Here is a 25,812-nt window from a genome sequence, read left to right on the forward strand (position 1 = left end):
GGTAGCTTCCCAGGGTGCTTCCGCTTCCTGTGGCTGGGGTGGAATCTGGGGCCTCAGGCCCAAGGCTCTGGTCATTGTAGGAAATGGACCAGACAGTATCACTGAAGCACCATGACTCCGGTGTAGCCATCCCTCCAACTGCAACATCAACAGCAGCCGGTGTCTTCCTGTGGTCACACCAGCAACCACAAGAGAGAACGCCTTCCACGCAATCTGCAGCATAATTTTGTGTTGGCCTGGATTCATTTCTGGTGCACATGGCTGACCTATTGCTACCAGTTCATTCTCCGTGCAAAAAGTGCTCTGAGGAGATTCTTCAGCGTTTTTCTTTCTCCTGATAAGATACAGGGTTACGCACAATGATTCATTCAACCAACAACTATTAAGCCCCTGTGTACCGACAATGTTTTTGAAATTTCTTTATGGTCGTAAAGGACACAGTCCCTGTACTAAGGAACCTATAGTGTGGGGCTGGGTAAGAGAAAGGAAGTTGAGAAAAGGAGGAACTAGAGCGCCGTGGGTTGTGTGCTGTGACAAAGGGGAGCTCAGATTTCGGTGGCAGATCTTGGTGGAACATGACTTCTGATGAGGAGTTGGCCACAGCAAGGAAGAGGAAAGGACGAGAACATCCCAGGAGGTAGACGCAGCACGCACAAAGGCAGAGAGGTAGGAGAAGGAGGTTTGTTTTGGGAATTAGGGGAATCCATACACCCAGAACGCGGGGTGCTAAGAGAAGCATTATCCAAATGCTGGCCCCTGGTTCCTTGACGGCCTTGTATTTGTAAGGTCGCTGCCGAGTGTTGCTGTGGAGCATAGATTTTATTTTTGTCTATGCAAATCCATTTTGAGCCTCTCTGAGATTAGTCATTCAGGTGATAGAAAGAGCAACAGACCTGGAGACAGATGATCTAGAGCGTTTTTTCAACAGCCTCTCCTCAAGCAGTTACTTAACTTCTCCTCTGTATAGAGGAGATCCACTCACTAACTCAGCAAACATTCTCTAAGTGGGTATCTGGTACCAGATAGAGCCAAGAGGGGCCCCTGGATGGCTCGGTTGGTTAGGTGTCTGACTCTTGGTGTTGGCTCAGGTCATGATCTCAGGGTCCTGGGATTGAGCCCCACATCAGGCTCTCTACCCACTTGGGATCTCTGTCTCTCTCTCTGTGTCAAATAAATAAATAAAATCTTAAAAAAATAATAATAATTTCTGTCCTAAACATTTAAGGACCAAAATAGATAAGGCATATTTTGTTTTAAAAGCATAGAACACTGTAAAAGTGAAAATTTCATTGCCCAGCCCCTGGTGTAGGATGAATATCCCTGAGAGCTGGTGTCACTGCCACACACAGATGTGAATAAAGTACCTGTCAGCTATGAAGTACGTGTGGGGACAGAGTAAGAAAGGAAGAAACATAGACGTCCTGGGGGTATGTGAGCTGAGCTTCCCATAATCACATCACAAAATGTAGAGAAGAAATGGGAAGGGGTCTTCTTCCCAAGGATGGGCTTGCCCCGCCTGATCCCCAGACCCAGTGAAGCTCAAGGCAGCAACTTAAAGCTAGTATGTCCCAAAGCCACATGATTGGGAGGGAAAAAAATGAACCCTGTGCCATTTCATCTGGGAGACCATCACAATGCCAGGTTCAGATTCACAAGAGCCAGTGGAGACTCATTCCGTGTTCAGCACATCAGTTTGTACTGGGAACCCCATTTGTGGTTTGGCATATGATCCCAGATCAGAGGCAGGGATCACCATGCTCCCAGGTCTCCGGGATCAGAAGGATTACTTGCACTTTGTATCCTGGGCAACATCAGTGCTATAGGAAAAATTTAGACGTGTGAATTGAGAGTCATTTTGCTTTTGGTAAAGAGCCCTTCTCAAACCAGGCACTAAATTCAAAATCATAAAATCTAATGACTTGGAGGTAGGCCTTTGAGACCGAGGACATTGTAGCCCAACCCTCTCATTATACAGAGGAGGAAACCGAAGCCAGGGCAGGTGCATCGACTTTCATGTGGCCTCTCTGTGAGCTAAAGCTGAATCGAAGGTAGAATCCAGATTTCTTAACTTCCTATTTTTTTAAAATAATTTTTTAAAAGATTTTGTTTGAGGTAGAGCAAGAGAGAGAGAGAGCACAAGCAGGGCAGAGGGGCAGAGGGAGACGGAGAAGCCGATTCCCCACTGAGCAGGGAGCCTGATGCGGGACTCAATCCCAGGACCCTGGAATGGTGACCTGGGCTGAAGACAGGCTCTTAACAACTGAGCCACCCAGGCACCCTCTTAACTCCATATTACCTCCAGGTGTATTTGATGTCAGGGGTGAGATTAGTACTCCGCCCCTCCCCCACCAAGGTGATTCGTAAGATGGGCAGGAGTAAATGTAGATAAGGAGTAAATGTGATACAACGGGTGAAGCATAATTATCTCCAGACCTAACACTAGACGCACACGACCCTTCCTCAAGGTTGTGCCTTTAGCCTTGCACAGTCTTCTTGCCACTCACCCGATCGCTAACATGTGCTGGGAATTCTGTACACTCTCTTAATAACTCATTCAGTCCTCCGAGCGACTCTGTGAGAAAGCAGCCGGCCTTATTCCCAGTTTACAGAGAAGCTGAAGTACAGAGAGTAGTTAATCCTCTGGCTCAAGGGCAAATGGCTCGTCAAATGGCAAACTGGGGCCTCCTACCTGGACATTCTGGCTCCAGCGTCTACCTTCCCCCACCCCAGCGTAGCTCCCCCCCCCCCCCCCCCTCCTGCATTTCGGGCAGGCCCCACCCTTCAGAGAAGAAAGGGCCCTGCTTTCCTCATACCCTTTGGGTGTTGAGTTGATTTAGTAAAAATCAGGAATTGACACGTGTGTCCACTGTGTGCCTCTGTGGACCCAGATGTTTCAAAAACTCATAGGTCTTAGGTGCAGAGCGCAGAGGGAGGTCTGTAGGTGAGTCCCAGGTGAAGAACTCAGACCTAGGCTGGGCCCTCCCAGAGTTTTTGAAGGCCATGAAATTCCCTCTGGCCATTTCTTCTCTTTCTTGAGAACGCCTTCTTTTTACTCCCAGGCTGCTGGGCTAAGGTAACTCACCAGGCCTCTCATTTTCTATTAATAGGACAAAACACTTTTTTTAAAAAAAAAAGTATTTTAAAATCATTATAACCTCACAGGAAGTTGCAACAACAGTAAAAAGGCTGTACACTCTTCACGGGGGAAAGGCATTCTTTGAAACAAGTGGAACTGAGTTTCCTAGTGGAATGCGGGTAATGGTGATGCTTTAGATCCTTCTGAACCATTAGTGATCAGTCCCCACGTCTGCCACAGACAAGCAACGATTACTGTTTTCAAATACAGAAGGCAAATTCAAAGGCCATGTTTTTGGCAACTGAAAAGAATAGGACTTGAACCAGGAATTTTTGGCTTTTTAAAAATGTGACAAAAAGACTACTTCTCTTTGTCTGAGTTGTTCGAGTTTAACTCTTCCTTAAACCCTTGGACACGACATCGCCTGGAGGCCTCCGGTGAGGCGGTTTGCTGACTATAAAACAGGGAGACGTGAGCTCCTTCACGTTGAGCAGCTGCTCTGGTTTTTGGCAGTGCTGGTCACCTGGACTCTGGGGCCTTCTAGGTTCTGCACTGTCTTCACCACTCTTAGATCCCACGTCCCTTCATTTATCTGCTTCTTCTCTTCCAGGAATAGTAACAGTAGCTCCTCCTTAGCCTTTCCTTTTCTGGGTATTGTTCATGTTCTTTGAAAACCCGAGAAAGGCGCCACAGAGGTTGTCGAAAGCTGAGACTCCGTAGTGGCGGGATCAGACAAGTCAGTGGAATCTGGACAAACATGCTCCACTTCTGTTAGCCCAGCCCAGAGGGCAGAGCCAGGCATGGACCCAGGCCCTATTATCCTGAACAGAATGTCAGGCGCAGACCATATGGCAGCCCCAGCGGGTCATCTGGTAGAATAAGCCAGTATTCCAAAGACAGGCTGAGTCCTTTGGCATCTCAGTCACGCCTTGGAACCCTGAGCTCTTCCTTTGTCTAGAATGGTTCCTTTCCTGGAGGCCCACGGGGAACAGCCGGGCCTGGCTGGGGCTCCGTGTATGCAAGCTTACAAAAGAAGAGGCTTTTAATTTCTCTTGTCACCAAGTCAGGCTGGGAAGCCCTGCAATCCTCCCTGAAAAAAAGACACGATCTCTGTTCGTATCTGCCACGATAATCTTCTGCTATCTAATTTTCTTTTTTCTTTTTCAACTGTAGAAGGTCCCTATATTTTGTGTTTTCATAAAGCTAGTCCTCCTCTTGATCTCTTCAGAAGTTGATGTGTTTGTCATCTGCATGGATCCTCTTGGCTTAGATACGGGGCTCATTGTCTCACTCTTTTCTTGTGTTATTTTCACATTAAATGAAGATTGTTCCTAGGACAATTTACCTTTAACATGTTACCCAGTTTGAGTCCAGACGGACCAGCAAAACTTGTAGACAAGTTGTCACTAGAATTCAGCTCCCTGGAGCCGTGGTTCTTCTTAGGGGTCAAATTCTGAGATCCCTGTTTCTGATTTGCTTAAGATTTGGCAAAGACAAGTTAGATCCTGTTTTATGTCCCTTTCTGCTCAGTTCCTTTTAAGTTCAGTTCCCTTTTGAATTATTAATATTTGACCAGAAGCATTACTGATGGAGATATCGGTGTGCTTTGCTTTAAAAAATTTGACTTAAACTGAAAACCTTACATAAGAGCTGCTTTAATTTTCAGAAAACTTTCAAAAGAGCCAGCTTTCCTCATGCATGTATAATGAAATGAAAATAAACAAAATTGACCCAACTTTGGGGAAGACCTCAATTATCAAGGCAAAGCATTAATAAAGAACACAACAGACCCGTACCCTACGGTGTGCCTGCATCTTCCTTCTGGGGCATCTACTGCCACCTTCGTTTTTTCTTCTATCAGAATCTAGCCCAAAAGAAAGATCTTATAAAAGTATTCATACTGATTTCTGGCTTGATTATGCTTTAGCACTACTTAACTTTTTAACTGGAAAAAAAGGCTATCAGCCAAAATAAAGAATTCCCCGTTGCAGGATCTCTGCCTAATGGCTGGCTGATTTTTATTTTATTTTTGTTTGTTAGGTAGTGGGGAGTCAAGTAGGCTTCCTGCCAGTCCCATAGACCCTGTTCTTTAATCTCAGGAAGAGCTCTGCTTTCCTCTCCTTTGTTCTGGGAAAGCTGCAAAATGAACAGGAATTCCAGGAGGGAGTGACAGAAATCATTTACTCCTTTGGCCCGTGTTACCCATCACTCCTGGATGAAAGAGCAATTTGTTAATGATGGGTAAGTGTGAAAAGAGGCATCTGTTGCCATTTGTAAAGAACCTCTTGGTTTTGCAGCACCCGGAAACTTACGAACTGGGGACTAATGAGGGTTGTGTGCCAACATCATAGGAGAACAATTGTAGTCTCAAGACTGTAGGTGTTTGGGGAAATGGTAGCAACAGGTTCATGTGGTACCTGTGCCATAGCCAAGTCCCACCATGTGTACAACCTCTTTCATATACCTACTTCTTCCTATATTCTTTAAATACTGGCTGAAGACCTCCTGGTCCCAGTCCCTGTGCCTGATGCTGGGATAGAGGATGACTAAGATCTATTCTCTCTTTCCAGCACCCCACTTTAATAGAGAAAATGTGAAAGTAAGTAATTACTATGATATGGTAAGTTCCGTAATAGAAGAATTTACATGGTAGTACAGTACGATTAGCCATCCTTAGGAGAGCAGTGTGGCCAGAAGAGAGGAATTTGGGGTTGAGGGGAGGAATAGAGAAGAGGCAAAGGCCAGGGACATTTTGAGTTAATAAGTAGTTTCCAAGAAGGGTGTTTCAGAGAGAATAATGTTTGCAGGAGACACTGCTTTGGGCTCAAAGTGGAGAAGTATTGGTAGATGAAACAGAATCTGGCGAGAATCAGATTGTGGAGAACCTTGTAAATCTTGAAAATGAATTTGTATTTTAGCATCAGGCCTTTAGGAACCACTGAATTGTTTTTAGATAAGAAAGTAAAAACGATACTGTTTGTGCTTTGGAAATATCATTCTAGGGGCTTTTGCAGAATGAACTTAAGTCTACAAGAACAAAAAACGGTTAAGAATGTGTTCTAGAGCAATAAAGGGAAAAATAAATAGGGTGTGCTGACAAATTGGAGAAAATGATAGAGAGGGAGAAATCTAGAATGACTCTCAGGTGTAAGGCTTAAATGAGTAGGATATTAAAAATATCAGTAATGACAACAACAATAATAGTAGTTGTAATTATTGGACCCTTACCAGGTGCAAAGGGTTTGGTGTTACATATGTTACGTAGATTATTTCACTGAATCATTGTAATGATGTAAGTGCTGTAATTATCCTCATTTTAGGTGAGAAAACTTGCAACTTTGAGAGATGAAGTAATATATCCAAGGTCACATGGTTGGTAAGTGAGAGAGCATGAATTTGAACCCAGGCACATTGAGCCCAGAGCCCATGCTCTGAAGGGGATTTTGTAGGAGGACAAGTCAAGGCAAAGTATATGAAGTTCAGGTTTGCACCTTCTCAATTTAAAGTGCTTATGTTTTACTGAGGCCAAAATATCCGGCAGAGACTTGGACAGCTGGTCCTGCAGGAATGTGGAATGTGCTGGGCATATGGATTTGGCATTCATCAATTAATTGGTATTAGTGAAAAAGCTGGGTGTAGCGTGGATGAATCTCCAAAGAGCCAAGTGGAACCAAGAAGAATCACATCTGAGAGGGAGTGTATTGGGACAAGTTGGAGAATTTTGCTGAGGAAGAGTAGCTAGACAAGTAAGGGGATGACTATGAAAGCCAAAAGTGACAGTAAGAATTGAGGAGGGACCAACATGCTTAAATAGCTTGGGGCGATGAAAGATTTAGAATGAGGGTTGAGTTGGGTTTGGCAATTTGGTGGTTGATGGGCAAGGGTTGAAGTTAGACTAACGTGGGTTAAAAATGTAATAAAGAGTGAGAAAATGGAGACAAGGGGCTCAGACCTCTCTTAAGAGAAACTCGGTGGAGGAGGTGAGAGGGAGCTAACACAGGAAATCTCGGGAACAGGGAAAATACTTGTGTCTGTGATGGGAGTCACTTGAGACACTCACATATTGAGGTGAAAGAACCTGTGGAGCAATGGGGGTTATACCAGGATGTTTGTCTGAGTAGGTAGGAGCAGCTGCCCCTCTCTCCTCCAGCCCCCAGAAGATCATGGACTCTTAGGGAAAGAGGTGTTCCTACACGTCCAGCCCACTGCCCACCCCCACGTTTATTACATGAACTCAAGCCAGAGACTTATTGGGGATCACACAGCAAGTCTGTGTTCCTAAATCTCCTAGTTCCTGGTCCCTTTCCTCTCCTGCTGCCAGTTCCAGTGGGAGAAGAATCCCTGATATGTTCTTTATTCCAAGGCCCCAGGTCCCCACAAGGGTTCTTCTCTGCACCTTGAAGATGCACATCCTTCCAGATTCTGATGTGTCAGCAGTAACTCAGCTGTGTGGAGGGTGAGTCAGAGAGCTGATTCATCATTTCCTTGACAAGCCACTGGGCAGTGTTTTAGGTGGTTGATTATAAAGTGTCATTAACATGACAATGCTCAAAGCCTTTTCCTCTACCTTCCTACCCAAGTTCCCAGAAGGCAGAAGGGTCTCAGATTCAAGGGCCTTTCAGCCACCTCTTCCTGGCCCAGAATTAGGAAAGGATATGTTTGTTCATACATGGTACCTTGTCCCCAAGCACATGTGAAGGAGAGGATTAAGTGGGCATGGGTAGGGTAGCACTAGAGATTCCATAAATAAGACAGTTGGTGCTCTTCCAAGAGATCCCATTGGTCAGGAGTCACTTGGTGAGCCTGGATGCAGGGAGCTACCAGCTCCTCAGAAGGACCCAGAATACCCACCTCAACTCTGCTTAAAGATCTTCTGGAACTACTAGTGGTTAATCTGTTCTTCCTCTCATCTTATATTTAAAAGGCTGTGATGTCAGCCTGGTTGTCATATCATTCTGATTAAATACTAATGTCGAGCAGTTATTTAAAATCTACAGCCCTACACAGAACATACTGCCTAGAAGCCAGACATATAAATGTTATATAAACATGAACCTTTTGTAATTGACCTTCAATTACAACCTTCTGAGTCTTGGTAGGTTCCAAAGAATAACAATTAACTCGCTTCTCTCTGCTCTTTTTAAAACCTACCTAAACCCGCTGCTCCCCTTCCATTCTGTCCTGTGGGGCTGTTAGGCAGCAGACCTATAATTCCTGTAAATCCAGGAGCCATCATTCACTCTTTCTCATGGACTACATCGTGAATAGTGTCCCCTGGAAGTTCATAGACTATAGAATGAATGGTGCCCCTTACAGTACAGCTCTGGTTCCACCCCATTCTTTCCTTTAGTTCACAGCATACTCAACTAAAAGAATGCTATTTGGGAGTAGAACCTAGAGTTCCCTGGGTCTGTTGCCTTTTGTTATAGTTGTTTATTTAATTAACAGTATTAAATAAATCTATATTAGACAGGATTCTGAAAGGCTAATCTTGCCCTGAGAGATTCAGTAGAGCTTGTGGTGATTCAAGTCCCCATGATTAGTTTTGTTTTGCCCTTCATTTGCTGTTCATTTGCAGTTGTCTCAAGTATAGACAACTGTGAGATATGTTTATCCCAAGGCACTGAGAAGAAACTTCCCTAGGCTCTAAAAAATATTAGGAAGATTTAACTAGGCCAAGGATGGGGAGGCAAGAAGGGACATCCAGAGTGAAAGTAGGAACAAAGGCTTGATGCAAGTAGATGGAATGACACAGTCCATGGCCAGACATGGGGCCAGGGTGGTAGAAGCACAAGTAAAGAAGGAGACAGTCTCAAATAAAAGTGGAGGCAGAGACAGGACTCAGCACACGGGAAGTCTTAATGGCCCCATTGCAAAGATCATGGCTTTCTCCAAAGAGTAATAGAAAGCTACTGGAGGATTGTGAGATTATATGATAAGCTTTATATTCTGAAAGATGATGCTTTTTGCATTTAGACATGATTGAGAGACAAACAAGGGGCAGGCAGAATAGGTAAGGGTCAAAAGAATGCCATATAAAGGAAGGCAGGGAATGGTGGTGTTTTAAAAAGCTGTGAACAGTCAACTATGTCTAAAGGTACTGGGTAATTATATGAGGGCTGGAAGCATCCATTGCATTTAGCTACCTACGGGTCATCATGTCTTTACTGAAAGGTGTTATTAAGAGAGAAGCTAGAACGGAGGAAGTAGAAGAATGAGTGGGAGGTGAAGAAATGACAGCAGTGAGAATATAGAACTTTAAGTATCTGTGAATGGAAGGAAAGGGGTAGGTGGTAGCTAGAGAAGGATCTGGGGTCACAGGAGCTTTTTCTTTTTTCTATTTTCTTTCTCTCTTTCTCTCTCTCTCTCTCTTTTTTTTTTTTTTTTTTGAGATGAGAAGAGAAGCCTAGACAAGTTAAGTGCTAATGGATAGTATTTAATAATAAAAAATTAAGAGACTATACTAGAGAGAAAGAAATAATATTCCATGTTTTTCTCTTCCAGGAAAGAGAGAAAGGGTTGGGTTTAGAGCACATGGAGAAGACTTGGGGGGTGAAAACTTCTCTTAAAACAGGACAGAAGGAGGAAACGCTAGATGAAGAGGCAATGGGTCTGACTGGTAATGGGAAGGGGAGGCAGGAATTGAGGAAGTTCCTATCTCATGACTTTTACTTTCTGAGTGAAGTACCTATGAGGCAGCAGGGAAGAATGGAGTGGAGTAAGGAGAAGGCTCAGCTGAGGGCTTTGAAGAGAATAAGAAAATTTAAACTTACTCATTTGGGGAGTGGGCAAACCTGGTAGAAAAACAGTATCCCCACAAATTATAGTGCTACCTGTAGTCAGTGCCCAAGAATTCTGTGATGTTACTAGCACATTGTCCCAGAGTGTGGGTGTCTTCACTGGGGCTCAACTGCTCTGGGACAGGTATAGAAGGTGAAGTGTTGAGTCCATCCAAGAACTTAACAAGAAAGGCTGATAAGGATATAAAGGATGAAGGAGTCTCAAATATAGGCTAATGTATTATTGCAATGATTGACTCTTGACTGTTACACCTAAGATGGATAAAGTGATATGTCAAGATTGAGGAAGCCTAATGAATTAGAAGAAATGAGATCAGTTAGGAGACTGATGGCCCTGATGAGAAGGAGCAGTCATGGTATAAATTGTCAGACAAGAAAACTGGAAGGACAAGAGATTGAGGTCAAAGCATGCAATCCTTGACTTTATGAGTTTTGAGGTGAAGAAGCTAAAGCTGATGACAAGTGCCAGAATGGAACCAAAGACTGAGTTTGCTGAAGTCTTTGAAAAGTTGGGGCGCCTGGGTGGCTCAGTGGGTTAAAGCCTCTGCCTTCGGCTCAGGTCATGATCCCAGGGTATTGAGATCGAGCCCCGCATCCGGCTCTCTGTTCAGCGGGGAGCCTGCTTCCCCTTCTTTCTCTGCCTGCCTCTCTGCCTACTTGTGATCTCTCAATGTCAAATAAATAAATAAAACTTAAAAAAAAAAAGTCTTTCTTAGAGAAAGTGACTAGGACGTTATCAGCTAAAAAGGAGGAGGAGAGGTAGGACCTCAAATAGGAAGATTTATTTTGAAGAGCATGAAGTTCCAAGATCTGGAGGAATAATTGGGAAAATGGGAGAAACCAATGCCACTTTCAGATCCTGAGGTATATGCCATAGGAGAGTCTGAACAGCTCCTCTTCCAGAAGTGGCATCCCCAGAAGATAGCCAGAGCTTTAAAATCAGCATGCTATCTTTCTGGGTTCTTTGTACTGGGGATAAAGGAGGCCTACTCAACTTCTGAATTCTCATTTCCTTTGCACTAATATAATTTTCAAGGAGAAAAAGGGTCTATACCAATTTATTTATCTGGGATTCATTAATTTTGCATTTGGCCACTAGTCTATAACTATTAAAAGAACTTCCATTAACAAACCCTATACATTATCCTGCTTAAAGAACTCCCTCTCAGTATTTCTTTTAGTCTGATTTGCTGACAACAAATCTCTTGGCTTTTATCTGTCTAAAAGATAATGATTTGCCTTCATTTTTGAAGAATATTTTCACTGGTAATAGAACTCTTGCCTAAGAATTTACTTTTTTTCAGCACTTTAAAAATGTCATTCTATGGTCTATTGGATTCCATCATTTCTATTCATAAGTCAGCTGTCAGTATTATCCTTGCTTCTTTGAAGGTAAAATACCTTTTAGCTTTTAACATATTTTTTTCCTTTGTGTTCAACATCTTGATTATGATGTGTTTAAGTATGTTTTTCTTTGTATTTAGAAGTTCTAGTTTCATGAATATGAGACTTACGGTTTTTGGCTAGTTTTGAAAAAGAACGCCACCATTATCTTATCAAATGTTGCTTCCATCCATATCTCTCTCTCTCTCTCCACTCACCAGCACTCTGATGTTAGATGTTTTCATAAGATCCTATGTGTCTCTTACTCTCTTGTCTGTTTTTCCCAACATCTTTGCTCTCCATGCTTCTGTTTGATATTTTCTATTAGCCCATTTTCTGGTTCACTGATCTTCTCTTCAGCTATAAGAAATACATTGCTAAATACATCTATTACAATGCTTTAATGATTGTGCTTTTTTTGTTGTAAAATTTCCATTTAATTCTTTATTAATAGAGTCCAGTTCTCTGGTGAAATTCTTCATTTTGTCATCTTTCTTTCTTGGACAAAATAAATAATTATTTCTTTAAATTGATATCTCATAATTCTAAAATCTGACTTACCTATGGGCCTATTTCTGTTGCCTTCCTTTCTCTCTTAATCTTAGTTCTTGGAACGTCTAGAAATTTCTGTTAAGCATTTTGTATTAAAAAACTGGCATCTCCAGATAATATGATTTTCCTCTAGAGAGGACTCGGACTCACCTGGCATTTTATTCAAGGAGCTAGAGTGGGAGGAGATTACATCTCTTCAATCCAGGACTTACTTTTTTGGAGACCAAGTTGGAGTTTTTATGCAGTTTGGTCTACCTCGTGTTTGCTCCCTTTCTTTAGGGTATAGACCCTCAGAGCTCCAAAAGAGAGCTTGCAGATAGTTATTGGGACTCCTTCATGGTGGGCCATAAACTCGATACTGCTAAAAATCTGGCTTTTCTTTATAGCTACACTCTCATCTTTAGGTAGCTTATGAATTAACAAATCCTGGGGCACCTGGTGGCTCAGTTGTTTAAGTGTCCAACTCTTGTTAGCTCAGGTCATGGTCTCAGAGTCTTGAGATCAAGCCCCACATCAGGTTCTGTGCTCAGCAGGGAATCTGCTTGAAGAGTCTCTCCCTCTGGCCCTGCCTCCACTCTCTGTCTCTCTTTCTCTCAAATTTTAAAAAAAAAAAAAGTAAATATTAAAAAAAATTAGCAAATCCTATAATATGAAATCAAGTGCCAAGTAGGGAGCTCATTTCTTGGCACCCTCCCCTCTCTCAAGGATTCTGCCACTCAAACCCTCGCTATCTTGGCAGCTCTGAACTGCTTTTAAGAACTTCTCTCATTATATTTAGACTTTAACATCAGATATATGTGGGAGATGCCTATATATAATACCCAAAAAATGACAAAATTTACTTACGCAGTTACCCCCCTTCTCTGGATGAAAGGAAAAAAATCTCATTTAGGCACGATCTTTACGATACCCTTACTCATAAGGAAGGTGATTTCCTCCTCCTTAGGCATCTATGTCTGTGACACTGGATCTTTTTAAAAAATTTTTTTTCAGATTTTGTTTATTCATTTGTCAGAGAGAGAGACACAGTGAGAGAGGGAACACAAGCACGGGGGAGCTGGAGATGGAGAGGCAGGCTTCCCGCTAAGCAGGGAGCCTGATGCGGGGCTCGATCCCAGGACCCTGGGATCATGATCTGAGCCACAGGAAGACACTTAATGACTAAGCCACCCAGGGGCCCCTGTGAAACTGTATCTTAATCCTCTAAGAATACTGCAATCATTGTTAGGATGGTATTCATAAATGGTTTTGTGAATGGTTGTACATGATAAAGTAGTAATAAACATTTCTTTCCCTTTCTGGGGTCATTTTTACCCAATAAGATGTAACAATAATAGTCAAAATAATAGCCACTAAAATTTACTAGGCATTTACTACGGGCCAGGCTCTATGTTAGATGTTTTAGATAGGTTGTCTCATTTAATCCTCAGAAGAGCCTAGGAGGTGGTAATGGCAATTTTCCCAATTTACACTTAAGGAAACTAAGGCTTTAAGAGGGTAAGTCTTAAATAAGGCCCCAGAGCCAGGAAGTAAATGGCACAAGCAAGTTTGAAGCAGACTTTTCAAACCCCAAGGCCTATATTCTCTTCCAACATTTTGTCCTACCTCTTCACTTGTTCTGAAGGAGAACATAACTAGTCTCACATAACAGCATAACTAGTCTCACAATTTTACTGAGTCCTGGAATTCTGAGATATTTCCTTAAATAAGGTAAAAGCCAGATAGTCTGAGGGGTTTAGATGAAAATAAATCTCCCTGGCTCATTTCTCACAGGTATTTCTAGATCCTTCCCTTCCCGACTCAGTCTTACTTTGATATATATTTTACATTAACTACTTCCATTTATAATTTCTATGGCAAATCTGAAAGTGATTTTTTTTTAAAATAAAGCTTTATGCAGGGACAGGAAGCAATTAGTGGTGGGGTTTTATTTTTAGAGGATGAGATGGGTGGGGGAAGGGTATGAGGAGAAATTGCCTTCTGCAGTGTCAGATGAGTTGAGTGAGTTATAGGAAATGATAGCTCAGCCAGCAACTTGGTGCTTGCCAGTGAGTCAGCCGTGACTTCATCCTTACCCTCAATGCTGGAATCACAGATGTGAGAGACACCCTTCCTGGTGAGGGCCCCTCCCTGTCCTGCTGTCTAGGACATCAAGGTTCTGCCTGGATGATGTGAACCATTCAGTTACCTGTCATGGTAGAGAAAGATCCACAGAACTGTCTGCCTCTTATTTTCCCACAGATATTTCTAATTTCTTTAAGATCAATGGGTACTCCTGATTTTTTCCTCCTGACACCCAGCAGAAACACCCAGTGACTTTCCATCCAAAGGATGAACTTTGGAATCGATATCATAGTAGAATGTTGTTCTTACAGCAATATTTCCATGTGTTTATACTACTTCAACTTTCCAAGATCTGTATAAATGGTGAAACATGGAAACATGCTGGAAAAGTGAGACAGGAAGACTCTGCTTTAGGAGAAGTCATACATTAAAAGAGGTTACCTTGTCATCCTTGAAAATATGTGCATGTGACAAGAAGACTAGAACCAAATCATTACAGTTGTTGTGTTAGGATTTTCAGATTGACAGTAGTTGTTTTTTCACCTTCTTTTCTAGGTTTGATAAATAAGCTCAAGTTGTGAAAATTTTTCTAGAAATAATCCCTTTGTATTTTAAAATAACTTAAAATAACTCTCTGTTTGTGGAGGGGAAATGGCCAAATAGATTTAATATTTTAGGACATCTTTTTCCCAGACTCTGGGTCGGATTCTTAGGTCAAGGTCATGTGCATGGTGTTCAATAGGGAATGGGTGAGGAGGACTAACTTTGCTCAGAATTTATGGGAGCCAGACATTTACTTCCTTTTCACCCAGTGGATAAGGTAGTATTATCCCCATATTATAAATAAAGAAATGAACGCGCAGAGAAACAGAAGAAGCTTCCTTAGGCCAATCAGCTAGTAATTATGGAGTTCCAACCAAGCCCAAGCCAGACTACTGCCAACATCCACACTCTTTCGACTTAAGTACAAAACGATACAGCCACAGATCGCCCTCCACCATGCTTTAAACAGGGCATTTTTGATGTGTTAACTTTTGGCTGGATTAATCCTCCATTAAGAAAAAAATGTACTTCAAGGTTGTTCTCTTTTGCAATCCAAGGATTCTAAAACTCACCTATACTTGCCTTCTACTTTAGTTAGAAAGACAAACATTGAGAGCATTGCATAGCTTACATGCCTGTGCCTCTGTATGTTTGACATGAAGAAAACAAAAGAGGCATAGTAAGTACCCAGTTTAGTGGTTGGACTCACCCAGAATTTGAAGTGATTCTCATGATCTCTCCTAACGTTCTTAGGTAGATGAGAATGGAGATAAAGCTAACTGCTATACCATTCAGTATAGTAGCTGTAGGTGATCATTGTGGCCGGGATGGGGTAGTACTGTTGCAAAGCAGAGTATTTGCAGTTTTGAAAAAGCCATCCCATTGGCCCAGCAGAGCCCTAATTTTCTTTTTTAATAAATTAATAACAGTTAAAGATTTAAAAAAAAATTTTTGATGGATAATATGCAATTAATGCCATGGGCTTTGTTGAGATGCTGCCATACAATATATTGCACATTGTAAATGTACAGTTTGGTAAAATGTAACATATGCATACACCTGTGAAACATCACTTCAATAAAGATAATATATTCATTAGCCCAAGAAGATTTTTTGTAATACTATATTTTTGAAGGAAAAAAAAAAAAAGTCACTTCGTTTCCTCATTTAATTTGATGAAAAGAGACCAGACAGAGACTCAGGTGATGTAAGTCTATGCCCTGATTGTGCTCGAAAGAGCCCCCTGAAATTCAGTGAGTCCCTTAATTTTTCCAGCCCATGGTTTTCTCCTCTGAAAAATGAGGGGGTTGGACTAGATGGTCCCTAAGGCCCCCAGTGGTTCTAAAGTTCAATAAAGCTAAGAGGACAGGCATGTTAAGGGTATTGGTTTGTGTCCAAATGGTTTTATGTAAAAAAGAAGACTTCCCCAGTGGTCTGGTGTCAGCTGTGCTGCTTTAATCCTGTCCCGCTTAATTGATAGATCGTGAAATCATTTCATTTCTTTCCATTCTCCTTTCACCCTGACTCAATGTCATTCATGTCCTTGCTTCCATGTTGATCTTAGTACGCTCAGGGAACTGCTCTGCTTACAAATTTAGGACTAAGGCTTGAGTAATGCTGGGAGTTTGGCATTTGGCAATGCCTTTAGCAAGGATCTGATGAGGGTGATGGGACCATCAGCTCCCTGGATATTTGTGAGACAGCTTGGGCATTTTATGGGAGGGGTTGCAGAGACAAGCTGTACTGGGTGTATTTCAGGCTGGGGGAAGGGAAGCAGATTGGAGTTTAATTAAAATTCGAATCCCAACTTAGCCCATCTTCGTGCCAAGTCAGCAGCCAGCATTTCCGTTTGTGGTTCTGGTGATCTTGCTGGGATGACATACATAGTTACCTCAAGAACTCTTGCAAATGTGCCTACAACTTCGTTATGCTCACCAGATGCTTCGATCAGGCCTGGCACGTTGCCATCTTCAGCCTGTGTTTTCAGAGATGCCTCACCACCACCACCACCACCACCACCACCACCACCACCACCACCCCCCGCCTCTGCCAGGGCTCCTGATGGGGGCAGGGCCCTGGAGAGAGCTCTTGGTGAAAACTGAACTGATTACAGATGAGCAAGTTGCATCACATCAGAGACACCTTTCCAAATTGTTTCTGCTCTCCAGGTAGCTGAGTGGGATTTCTGAGGAGGGACAGCTCCAACTTCATCTTGGCCCACCATGAGGTTCTTCTTGCCCTGTGCTTACATGCTTCTCCTGATGATTTCCCAGCTGAGGGCCGTCAGCTTTCCCGAAGATGACGAACCCCTCAATACTGTTGATTATCACTGTAAGTAATCTAAAGAACATTCTTCTTTTCTGAGAAGGGAGCTGTTTTTGCTTTTGATCATCTAAATGCATTTGTTTTTAGAAAGAGAGTTTTATATGTCTTAAAACTGTTTTTGCATATTAATGGATCTAGAGTCTTTTCTTAGTGTTTGGAGCAAATGGGACAGCTCTGTTGGTTGCTTTCCTAAAGCAACCCATGTATAGGTTATATATTTTCTGTTAAAAGAAAAAGATCATTTGCTAACATTCACCATCTTTCATTCATTTATATTCAAGACCATAAGAGAGGAATTTAGTTAAAACCCTTCTACAACTAGTATATACAGCTAATCAATGCTGTATATTGATTCTTCAGCTCCATAATCCTGACTGATGGTTTAGCCCATTTTTACTTGCAGATTCAAGGCAATATCCGGTTTTTAGAGGACGCCCTTCAGGCAATGAATCCCAGCACAGGCTGGACTTTCAGCTGATGTTGAAAATTCGAGACACACTTTATATTGCTGGCAGGTAATTTTCCTCTCATTGGTTTATTAGATTAAAATTCTTTTCTCTTGTGGTGCTTGCATTAATGTGTCTAGTTCATGAAAAACTAATATGTGATTGTGATCAAAAATTGCAAGTAGCCAAAAATATTCACTGAGAAGAGTCTGTGTTGTGTACCAGGAACAAAATACAGGGCTAAAGCCTTCAGTGGTGCTATTTTATTACTGCTATCAAGAAATCATATACCATTTTTTATTCCTAAAGCAGCAGGGGGGGAAATATTTCTTTATTCTTTTTTAACTTGGAATTATTCAAGCAAATATTAGAAGTATGCCTATGCTAATACCAGTAGCTGTTTGACCCATGTCTGAAGAGAAGAGCTTTCTTTGCTCCCTAACCACAGTGATATATAAAAGCATCTCACTAATGAAAAAGTCCTCTTTGTTGACTTTGTTGGAGACAGAGAAAATCCAAATGATCTCCAAAATACAATAAAGGCAGATCTGTAAAAAATAAAACAAGAAGCAGCAGCTTAACATTTTTATGCATTCACATGATTTGACTTACTGCCTTGTTTCCAACAGGGATCAAGTTTATACAGTAAACTTAAATGAAATCCCCAAAACAGAAGTAATACCGAGCAAGGTGAGCAAGTGAAATTTATTTGCATTCCTTCAGAACTTGGATAACATCCCCCTCCCCTCCCCAAATTTTTGGTTGAAATACGAACTTTGGTTTTGCTTGATTAATACAGAAACTGACATGGCGGTCAAGACAACAGGACCGAGAAAACTGTGCTATGAAAGGCAAACATAAAGTAAGTAGAACAGATGAGTCATCTGCCAGAGTGAGCCTTTAGGTAGGCTTTATCCCACAATGTCAGCGTATGGGATGTCTAACAGTAACTTAATTATTACTTTCTTTAGGACGAATGCCACAACTTTATTAAAGTATTTGTTCCAAGAAACGATGAGATGGTTTTTGTCTGTGGTACCAATGCATTCAATCCCATGTGTAGATACTATAGGGTGAGTATATTTCATACGGTGTGCTTTTTTTATCAACTTTTGTTTTCCTCCCGCACTGTCATGCTGTTAGAGTTGAATCCTCTCTGCTGTAACCCATTGATCTCTAATGCTATGGAAGAATAAAGACAAAATTCTTCAAATAGAATTTCAGTACAAATAAAGCAGTATTGCCTTCAAACAGGTACATTGAACAGATGTGACACCAGCTATTTATTTTTCTTTTATAGTTGAATACCTTAGAGTATGACGGGGAGGAAATTAGTGGCCTGGCAAGATGCCCATTCGATGCCAGACAAACCAATGTTGCCCTTTTTGCTGGTAAGATCCTTTAGTGTGATGAATATGAGTGATTAATGACATTGAAGGTAAAAGGGAATTGAAAGGAAGAGAAAAGCTCATAACTGGGGTAGCTCCCTTAATAGAGGTGTTTTTACAGTGTAGGAGCTAGGGAAAAAATTTCCAAAAAAGAGGATTTTAAAGTGAGCATACGATGAGTATTCTGACACTTGGCCCTGTTGTTAACTAGGTCAACGACCCTGAAAAGTTGCTTAATGTTTTGATACTCAGATCCTTAACCTGCAAAATGAGGTGAGGATACCCTGAGGCAACCTGTCCCAGGTTGACCATCAGCATCTGGGTCTACGTGTATTGGTGTATATAGGGATGACAGGTGCCAGAACTCCAAAAGGTGTAACACACTGCATAGGATAACACAATACAGGATAATTATGATTATTTTACCCCAATGATAACTCTGGTTTCAGATGGGAAGCTATATTCTGCCACAGTGGCTGACTTCCTGGCCAGCGATGCCGTGATTTACCGAAGCATGGGTGATGGATCTGCCCTTCGTACAATAAAATATGATTCCAAGTGGATAAAAGGTACTCTTGAAAAGCAGCGTTGTGGGATTGCCAAGGGTAGTGGGATGGCCAAGGGGGAACAGGAGCCAAGGCATCAGGAAACTCAGTGCATGACTTTATATTGTTTATTTAGAGCAAGTACAAGTTGCTTTGGTTGTAAGCAGGAGCGTTGACAAGGAAAGAGGAAATTAGCAGCCATGTCAGGAAAATAGATTCATCTATGAGTTTATCCTGGTTGACTTCAAAAAAGAAAGACCTCATTTCTGGGTGCCAGTTTGCCCGCCTCTGAATACACATAATGTTCCTCGTCCACTCCCATCTACCATCCTACAGAATTAACACTGAGAATCAATCAGTTCATCTCCGCAGAGACATTTCTTTCTTTGGCGTCTAGATACCAAGATTTTTTATTCTCGATGTAAGAAATTCTCTTCTCTAGTTAAAGAGGTTAATGAATAAATCTGTTGAAACAGAGACCTCTGCTGTAGTTCAGTTCCCCTAGGCTTTTCACAGTCCATTAGCTGACATGAAAGACTGTGGGTTCCTTGAAGCTTCAACACACCCACATTCAGACTCCTTGAGCGTGTTGGTGTATTGGAGTTCTCACCAGCTTGTAGATGTGCCATGTCCGTCAGTCATGCTAGCAGCCGGGGTCTTGTGCTAATTGAATTATCCTTTAGGAACCAGTTTGTTTTCGATTTTTCTTTCAGAGCCACATTTTCTTCATGCCATAGAATATGGAAACTATGTCTATTTCTTCTTTCGAGAAATTGCGGTAGAACATAATAATTTAGGCAAGGCAAGTATATGCAACTTGACTTGAATTCTGGACTTGTACTGCATGGAATCGAGCCCGCTTTGGTAGAGTTATGCTCTTTGCATGTTTTCTAGCACTCGGTACATTCAGGGCTGAGTGCAGAGAAGTGAATTGCTCATCATGAGAATAATTGCTGGAAAATACCTGAACAATGGCCAGAGTGAGAAGAGCAGCCTTGGGCCTGGAGAAGGTTTCATTTTTTTCTGTCACTACAGAGTGTTCTACAGGCGCCCTTGAGCTATGGATGCTTCCTTAACAGTTTAGAAATCTGTTGAATGTTCATTCTTTCTCAGCATCAAAAGGCAGGATGGAAAGTAGAGCCCCTATTCAATTTTGAGTGGTTCAGGAAAAGCCCATATAATTTTAAAGCATCACAGCCTCGTTTTGCCAAGTTTAAGGATGGCACATGGCATTAACGATAGAAGCCACAGAGTGGGAGACAAACTATGGAGATAGTTTGCATTCCCCTAACCAGTCCGACAGCTCCCTTCTTGGGGAACTCGTCTGGCAGAACAGGAAAATGACCCTCTTCTCTCCCAGGTAAATCTAGTTTACATTCTTACCGAACAAATCCTTAGGGAGAAGATTGCTAGATTCTTTTGAGCTGGTCATATCTTTAGCACTTTTTTGGTCCCTCCCTTAAATAATAGCTTTTCATTTCCATTCCCCCTCCCTGCACATAACCCTGTGGCTTTGCTTTCCTCCCCTGGGCAGGCCGTGTATTCCCGTGTGGCCCGCATCTGTAAAAATGACATGGGTGGCTCCCAGCGGGTCCTGGAGAAACACTGGACCTCATTTCTGAAGGCTCGGCTCAACTGTTCTGTCCCTGGAGATTCCTTTTTCTACTTCGATGTTCTGCAGTCCATTACCGACATCATACAAATCAATGGCATCCCCACTGTGGTCGGGGTGTTCACCACACAACTCAACAGGTGAGAACAGAGCCTTGGCGCTTCTCGAGCTGTTCTGTGCTTGCTTCTGGGACCCAGGAGCGGGCCTTCTTTGCCTGATGCTTTCCCTGACGCTGTCCCCCTTTGCAGCATTCCTGGGTCTGCCGTGTGTGCATTTAGCATGGATGACATTGAAAAAGTATTCAGAGGACGGTTTAAAGAACAGAAAACCCCAGATTCTGTGTGGACAGCAGTCCCCGAAGACAAAGTACCAAAGCCAAGGTAAAAAAAAAAAAAAAAAAAAAAAGCAGAAAGTTATTTTTGTTTTTAACAAAACCCTCTGGTCCCTGGAAGCATCCATCCTCAGAGAGCAGGGAGAGAGGCCAACCTCCCGTGCCAGGGAGGGGTCCCCGGTGGGGGGCAGGGGCACTGCAGACCCAGCCAGTCTACAGAACCCCACAGGGGTGAATGTGGAGAGCCTGCTGAGTGCAGGGAGAGAGCCCTACGCCTCTGGTTTTGCTCATTCTCCTTTCTTTCTTGGCCTCTTCTTTCAGAATGGACACTTACACTTAGATACAGTTTGTGAGGGGAAAAAACACACTGTTTTCCTTTCAGGCCTGGCTGTTGTGCAAAGCATGGCCTTGCCGAAGCTTACAAAACCTCCATCGATTTCCCCGACGAGACCCTGGCGTTCATCAAATCCCACCCGCTGATGGACTCTGCCGTCCCACCCATAGCGGACGAGCCCTGGTTCACCAAGACCCGGATCAGGTGAGACGGCTAGGACCAGCAGCCCGCTCCCCTCTAACACCTCCTCTCCCCATCGGCCTTCCCCTCTGACTTGGCCTTCCTCCCCCGACAGGTACAGACTGACGGCCATCGCTGTGGACCACACTGCCGGGCCCCACCAGAACTACACAGTCATCTTCGTTGGCTCTGAAGCTGGCGTGGTGCTTAAAGTTTTGGCAAAGACCAGTCCATTCTCTTTGAATGACAGCGTGTTACTGGAAGAGATTGAAGCGTACAACCATGCAAAGTAGGTATATTTTACGAGAAGGCTTTTCAGCTGGGCTCAAAACTTTCCGGCGTGTATTTCATCAAGCCGTTTCCTTTGAGCCCCAGAAATTAGCAGTGGTTTGGCACATTTGTGTTTGGGGTTGTGTTTTTTTTTTTTCCTTAGTGAAATAAATCCTGAGTTTGTTTTTTGTTTTTTTGTTTTTTCCTGAGTCCACTAAGGCTAGGATGGTGGGCAGTAGATGAGTTTAAAAATCATTCGGCCCTCGTTTCTCACCTTTGGGCTATGAGAACGTGTTAGCACCCACCCCTGATACCCTGCAGGCTTATTTTCTGCTGCTGCCTGCAGCAGACAATTGGTTCCAAGTATGCATAAGCACAAGCTCGCAATACAATTCTTCCAACCACTGACATAAAAGATAACTGGACCATTAAAACAAACAAGAATGGAGCAAAGGAGACTAAAGAGAGATCAGAAACATGTAGCACAGCAAGATTTAAGTGCACTGAAACACTGTCCTTTTTCTTCTCTGTGGTCTAAAGTGGTCTTCATAAACACAGTTCCCTTTGTCACCAGAACAAGAAAGCAATCTTTAAAAAAAAAACTCTTTGTCCAACCTGAAGTTGAAACAATTGTGCAGAGCTGCAGAAGATCAAACATAGAATTATTACTTCCCAAACTATGTACTTCACTGGTTTGCTACTGAGAATCTCCCTCAGGATCTCCCAGCACTTAGTAATTGCAAAACCAAACCCCACTTGCCTTGTATATTTCGTGTAGCTTTCGACTTCCTAAACATGCGGTCTCAAAATGTATCCCCAAATACAGGTGTAATGCTGAGAATGAGGAGGACAGAAAGGTCATCTCATTACAGTTGGATAAAGACCATCACGCTGTGTACGTGGCGTTCTCCAGCTGCGTGATTCGCCTCCCCCTCAGTCGCTGTGAGCGTTATGGATCCTGCAAAAAGTAAGCTGATATTTCTTTCCTTACCTTGAGTCTTGCAGCACCGTGAACTTTGATGATGAGATAATCCAAGCTCCGTTCTGTTTGGTTTTATACAGGTCTTGTGTTGCATCTCGGGACCCATACTGTGGCTGGTTAAGCCAGGGAACCTGTGGCAGAGTGACCCCAGGGATGCTGTAAGTATGCCCTGTCACATCAGCCAGGACCTTCTGAGAGCTGCCTGTCTTCTCTGGGTCTCTAAAGCTAGACATTTTAGAAAGATGCCAGTAGTACTACTTTTGTTCTTTTCTTCCTCTCTTTTCTTTTTTGATGTGGGAGAAGTAAAAAAAGAGAAAAGGAAGAGAAAAGAAAAAGAAAAGAAAGGAAAAAAAAAATCTGGGGCTGTAATAAGGAAGGGAGATTGTAAACAGGATAATACCTGAGGGAAATGGGTAGAGAGAATAAACAATTCTTTCTCCTCTCTTAAACATTCTAGTGGCCAGATGTTGAATAGAAGAAATACTCATTTTAGCAAGCTGTGTTGAAATGTCCTTTTTTTTTTTTTCCTCTCTGCCCATTTTACTAATCGGTCTGTGTTCTTGGTTCTGCTCTGGTTGTCACTTGTGTCCCTATGAAGGCTGTTAACCGAAGACTTCTTTGCTTTCCATAACCACAGCGCTGGAGGATATGAACAAGACACAGAATACGGCAACACGGCCCACCTAGGGGACTGCCATGGTAAGCCCAGATCTTCCTTCCCCTTCTGGCAGTTCTTTTTGACCACATTTGCACGTGAACATTATTTTACAATCAGCCTTTTAATGACTCAGGACACATACCACCTAGCATTTAACTTAAACTTCGCAAAAGCTGAGCTGTTTCGTCATGGGGATGTGTTAGAGAAGAATCTTACCTTTTTTTTTCCTTCACCATTTACAATTTTGTAGAAAATCTAGAGAAAGGTAGTCTAACCAGTAGGTTAATCTTTTAATTTGTAGTCTTTTCTTTTGACTTTTTTAGTTAATTGGAATTCATAAATTTTTGCTTTCTTTTGGTTACTTTTTACTGATTACTTGTTCCTTTAATTCTTTTAGAAATTTTGCCTACTTCAACTACACCAGATTACAAAATATTTGGCGGTCCAACATCTGGTTAGTTTTTTTTAATTTTTTTGATAATTAACAACCTTTTCTTTCCTTCAGTTCAGCATTTTCAGCCCCTTTCCCCTCCTTTTGCGCAGTTTGGCAGCCTTTCATGTTTCTGCTTTGACTCATAATCCCACCGATGGTACTGAAAGACTTTTTCTTACTCAGCACTCCACCCCTGTGTAGCATGTTAACAGTTCATCATTGACCGAGGCACATCCCGTAAGAAAAATCAAATGGATTCACATAGACCGCATTCCAGCTGCACGCCCGCCCACCCAAGCTTCTCTTCTCTCTCCCCTCTCCGTGCATTGTGGATGCTCCCTCTGGCCATCTCTACTGAATGGATGGCAGACTTTCATTATTTCCCCCTTCTCTCCTCACCTTTACTAAGACCTAGTAAACAAATACACATTTCCCCAAAATGTGTATTTATACATTTTCGACATCTTTTTCTTTGGTTTGCGGTGAGCCCGTGGATCTTTGAATGTTGTGGTCTCAGTGGTGTGCAAAAGGCTCCTGTTGAATGAAGCTCGTATCTGATGTATGAGGGTGGTTTGGTGGGCTCTCCGTGCCCATCAGTATCTGTTTTGGAGTCTTCGTCTGCGACCTTTGCACCGGTCTGAATGTGGGTCTCCGGAATTTTAACCTAAAACCGTATGCTTACATTCCAAGGGGACATCTACTCTGTGGAAATCAGCAACACACATGCTAAGAGGTTAAGTTACTTCCGGTCCTCCTGCTGCTTCTAAAGCTCACAGCGGTCTCATTCCTCAGAAGGGAGAAGAGGATAGCAGATCTTATGTAGCAGACCATCCTTATTCAGCTTATAAATGCCATTTCTTTTGCATGAGTTGCTGCTAATTCTTTGGAAGAAATCCCCCAGGCATGTTGAAAGGCACACGCGAGGTCCCTCCCTGCTTTGGTGCTCCACCGTGGATGGTGCAAGGCCTCAGGGCACAGATGGACGGGAGGTCCGAGATAGAGCCCAACAGCCTGCTCTAGCAGGTGGAAAATCCAGATCCAGATCACGTGGACTTCACCAGGTGTTTTCCTGCTGAAGTTACCCCGTAGGTTCCCCGGTGAAGGATACACAGTCTCCAAATGTTCAGGAAAATGCATAAAAAGAAATGAACTGATGCCATCTCACACGAAAATGAGAGAGTAGCAGTTCATCTTTGGGATGTGGATAACCTTTTCCACGAGGGTCATTAATCACTGTAGGGGCTTTGGTAGGAGCATTTTCAGTGTGTCTAGTTTTGAAATCTGCTTAATTTGTCTTTATGGTTAATTTTTAGTTTTTCTTTTTACCTTGCAAGAAAGAGGTTGGGTATAGTCTCTTCAAATGTGTCTTTTATGAAATCCTAGAACAGGCTTTCTCGTAAAATTGAATGAAACGTCCCTTAAAAATGCAACAGACCAGTGGTCAGGGAAATCTGTCAGCATTACCCACATTAATAAAAATCTGTTTGCCACCACAGACATGGAGGTATCTTCATCATCTGTTACCACAATGGCAAGTATCCCAGAAATTACACCTAAAGTGATTGATACCTGGAGACCTAAACTGACGAGCTCCCGGAAATTTGTAGTTCAAGATGACCCAAACACTTCTGATTTTACTGATCCTTTATCAGGTATCCCAAAGGGTAAGGCCTCACCAGGGAACTCATCTCTCGCTGAGTGGAAACCTGATTCCTGATCTCTCTGAGGAGCTGGTGGACACAGGGTTTCCCGGGGGGTGGAGTGACACAGCTCTGCTGTTGTTCACACCTCCTACCCCGACTACCCTCACTCCGCTTTCTGTGCTTGTATGGAGCGGGTGCCTTCCTAGACCAAAGAGATGGAAAGCTGGGAACGAAAGGGGTGATGAGA

General features: G+C 42.6%; 1 protein-coding gene across 12 annotated transcripts in view; it reads left to right on the top strand.

Moving 5' to 3' along the window:
- Positions 1–25,812, top strand: part of SEMA6D (semaphorin 6D) — a 573,086-nt gene that overhangs the window by 542,020 nt on the left and 5,254 nt on the right. For 2 of the 12 annotated variants that reach the window (XM_032343613.1, XM_032343612.1), the window contains 17 exons: positions 16,587–16,749; positions 17,147–17,258; positions 17,819–17,879; positions 17,989–18,051; positions 18,161–18,262; positions 18,490–18,580; positions 19,027–19,146; positions 19,836–19,924; positions 20,657–20,874; positions 20,983–21,114; positions 21,448–21,603; positions 21,695–21,868; positions 22,676–22,816; positions 22,912–22,989; positions 23,430–23,530; positions 23,887–23,943; positions 25,419–25,586. In XM_032343613.1, the coding sequence (XP_032199504.1) occupies positions 16,641–16,749; positions 17,147–17,258; positions 17,819–17,879; positions 17,989–18,051; positions 18,161–18,262; positions 18,490–18,580; positions 19,027–19,146; positions 19,836–19,924; positions 20,657–20,874; positions 20,983–21,114; positions 21,448–21,603; positions 21,695–21,868; positions 22,676–22,816; positions 22,912–22,989; positions 23,430–23,530; positions 23,887–23,943; positions 25,419–25,586 (1,972 nt within the window). In that variant the 5' untranslated portion in view covers positions 16,587–16,640. The remainder of the gene's footprint in view (positions 1–16,586; positions 16,750–17,146; positions 17,259–17,818; positions 17,880–17,988; positions 18,052–18,160; positions 18,263–18,489; positions 18,581–19,026; positions 19,147–19,835; positions 19,925–20,656; positions 20,875–20,982; positions 21,115–21,447; positions 21,604–21,694; positions 21,869–22,675; positions 22,817–22,911; positions 22,990–23,429; positions 23,531–23,886; positions 23,944–25,418; positions 25,587–25,812) is intronic. The other 10 variants (XM_032343624.1, XM_032343614.1, XM_032343616.1 and 7 more) reach the window with 10 other exon arrangements.

Source organism: Mustela erminea, chromosome 5 (genome assembly GCF_009829155.1).
Source record: "Mustela erminea isolate mMusErm1 chromosome 5, mMusErm1.Pri, whole genome shotgun sequence".
Lineage (NCBI taxonomy): Eukaryota > Metazoa > Chordata > Mammalia > Carnivora > Mustelidae > Mustela > Mustela erminea.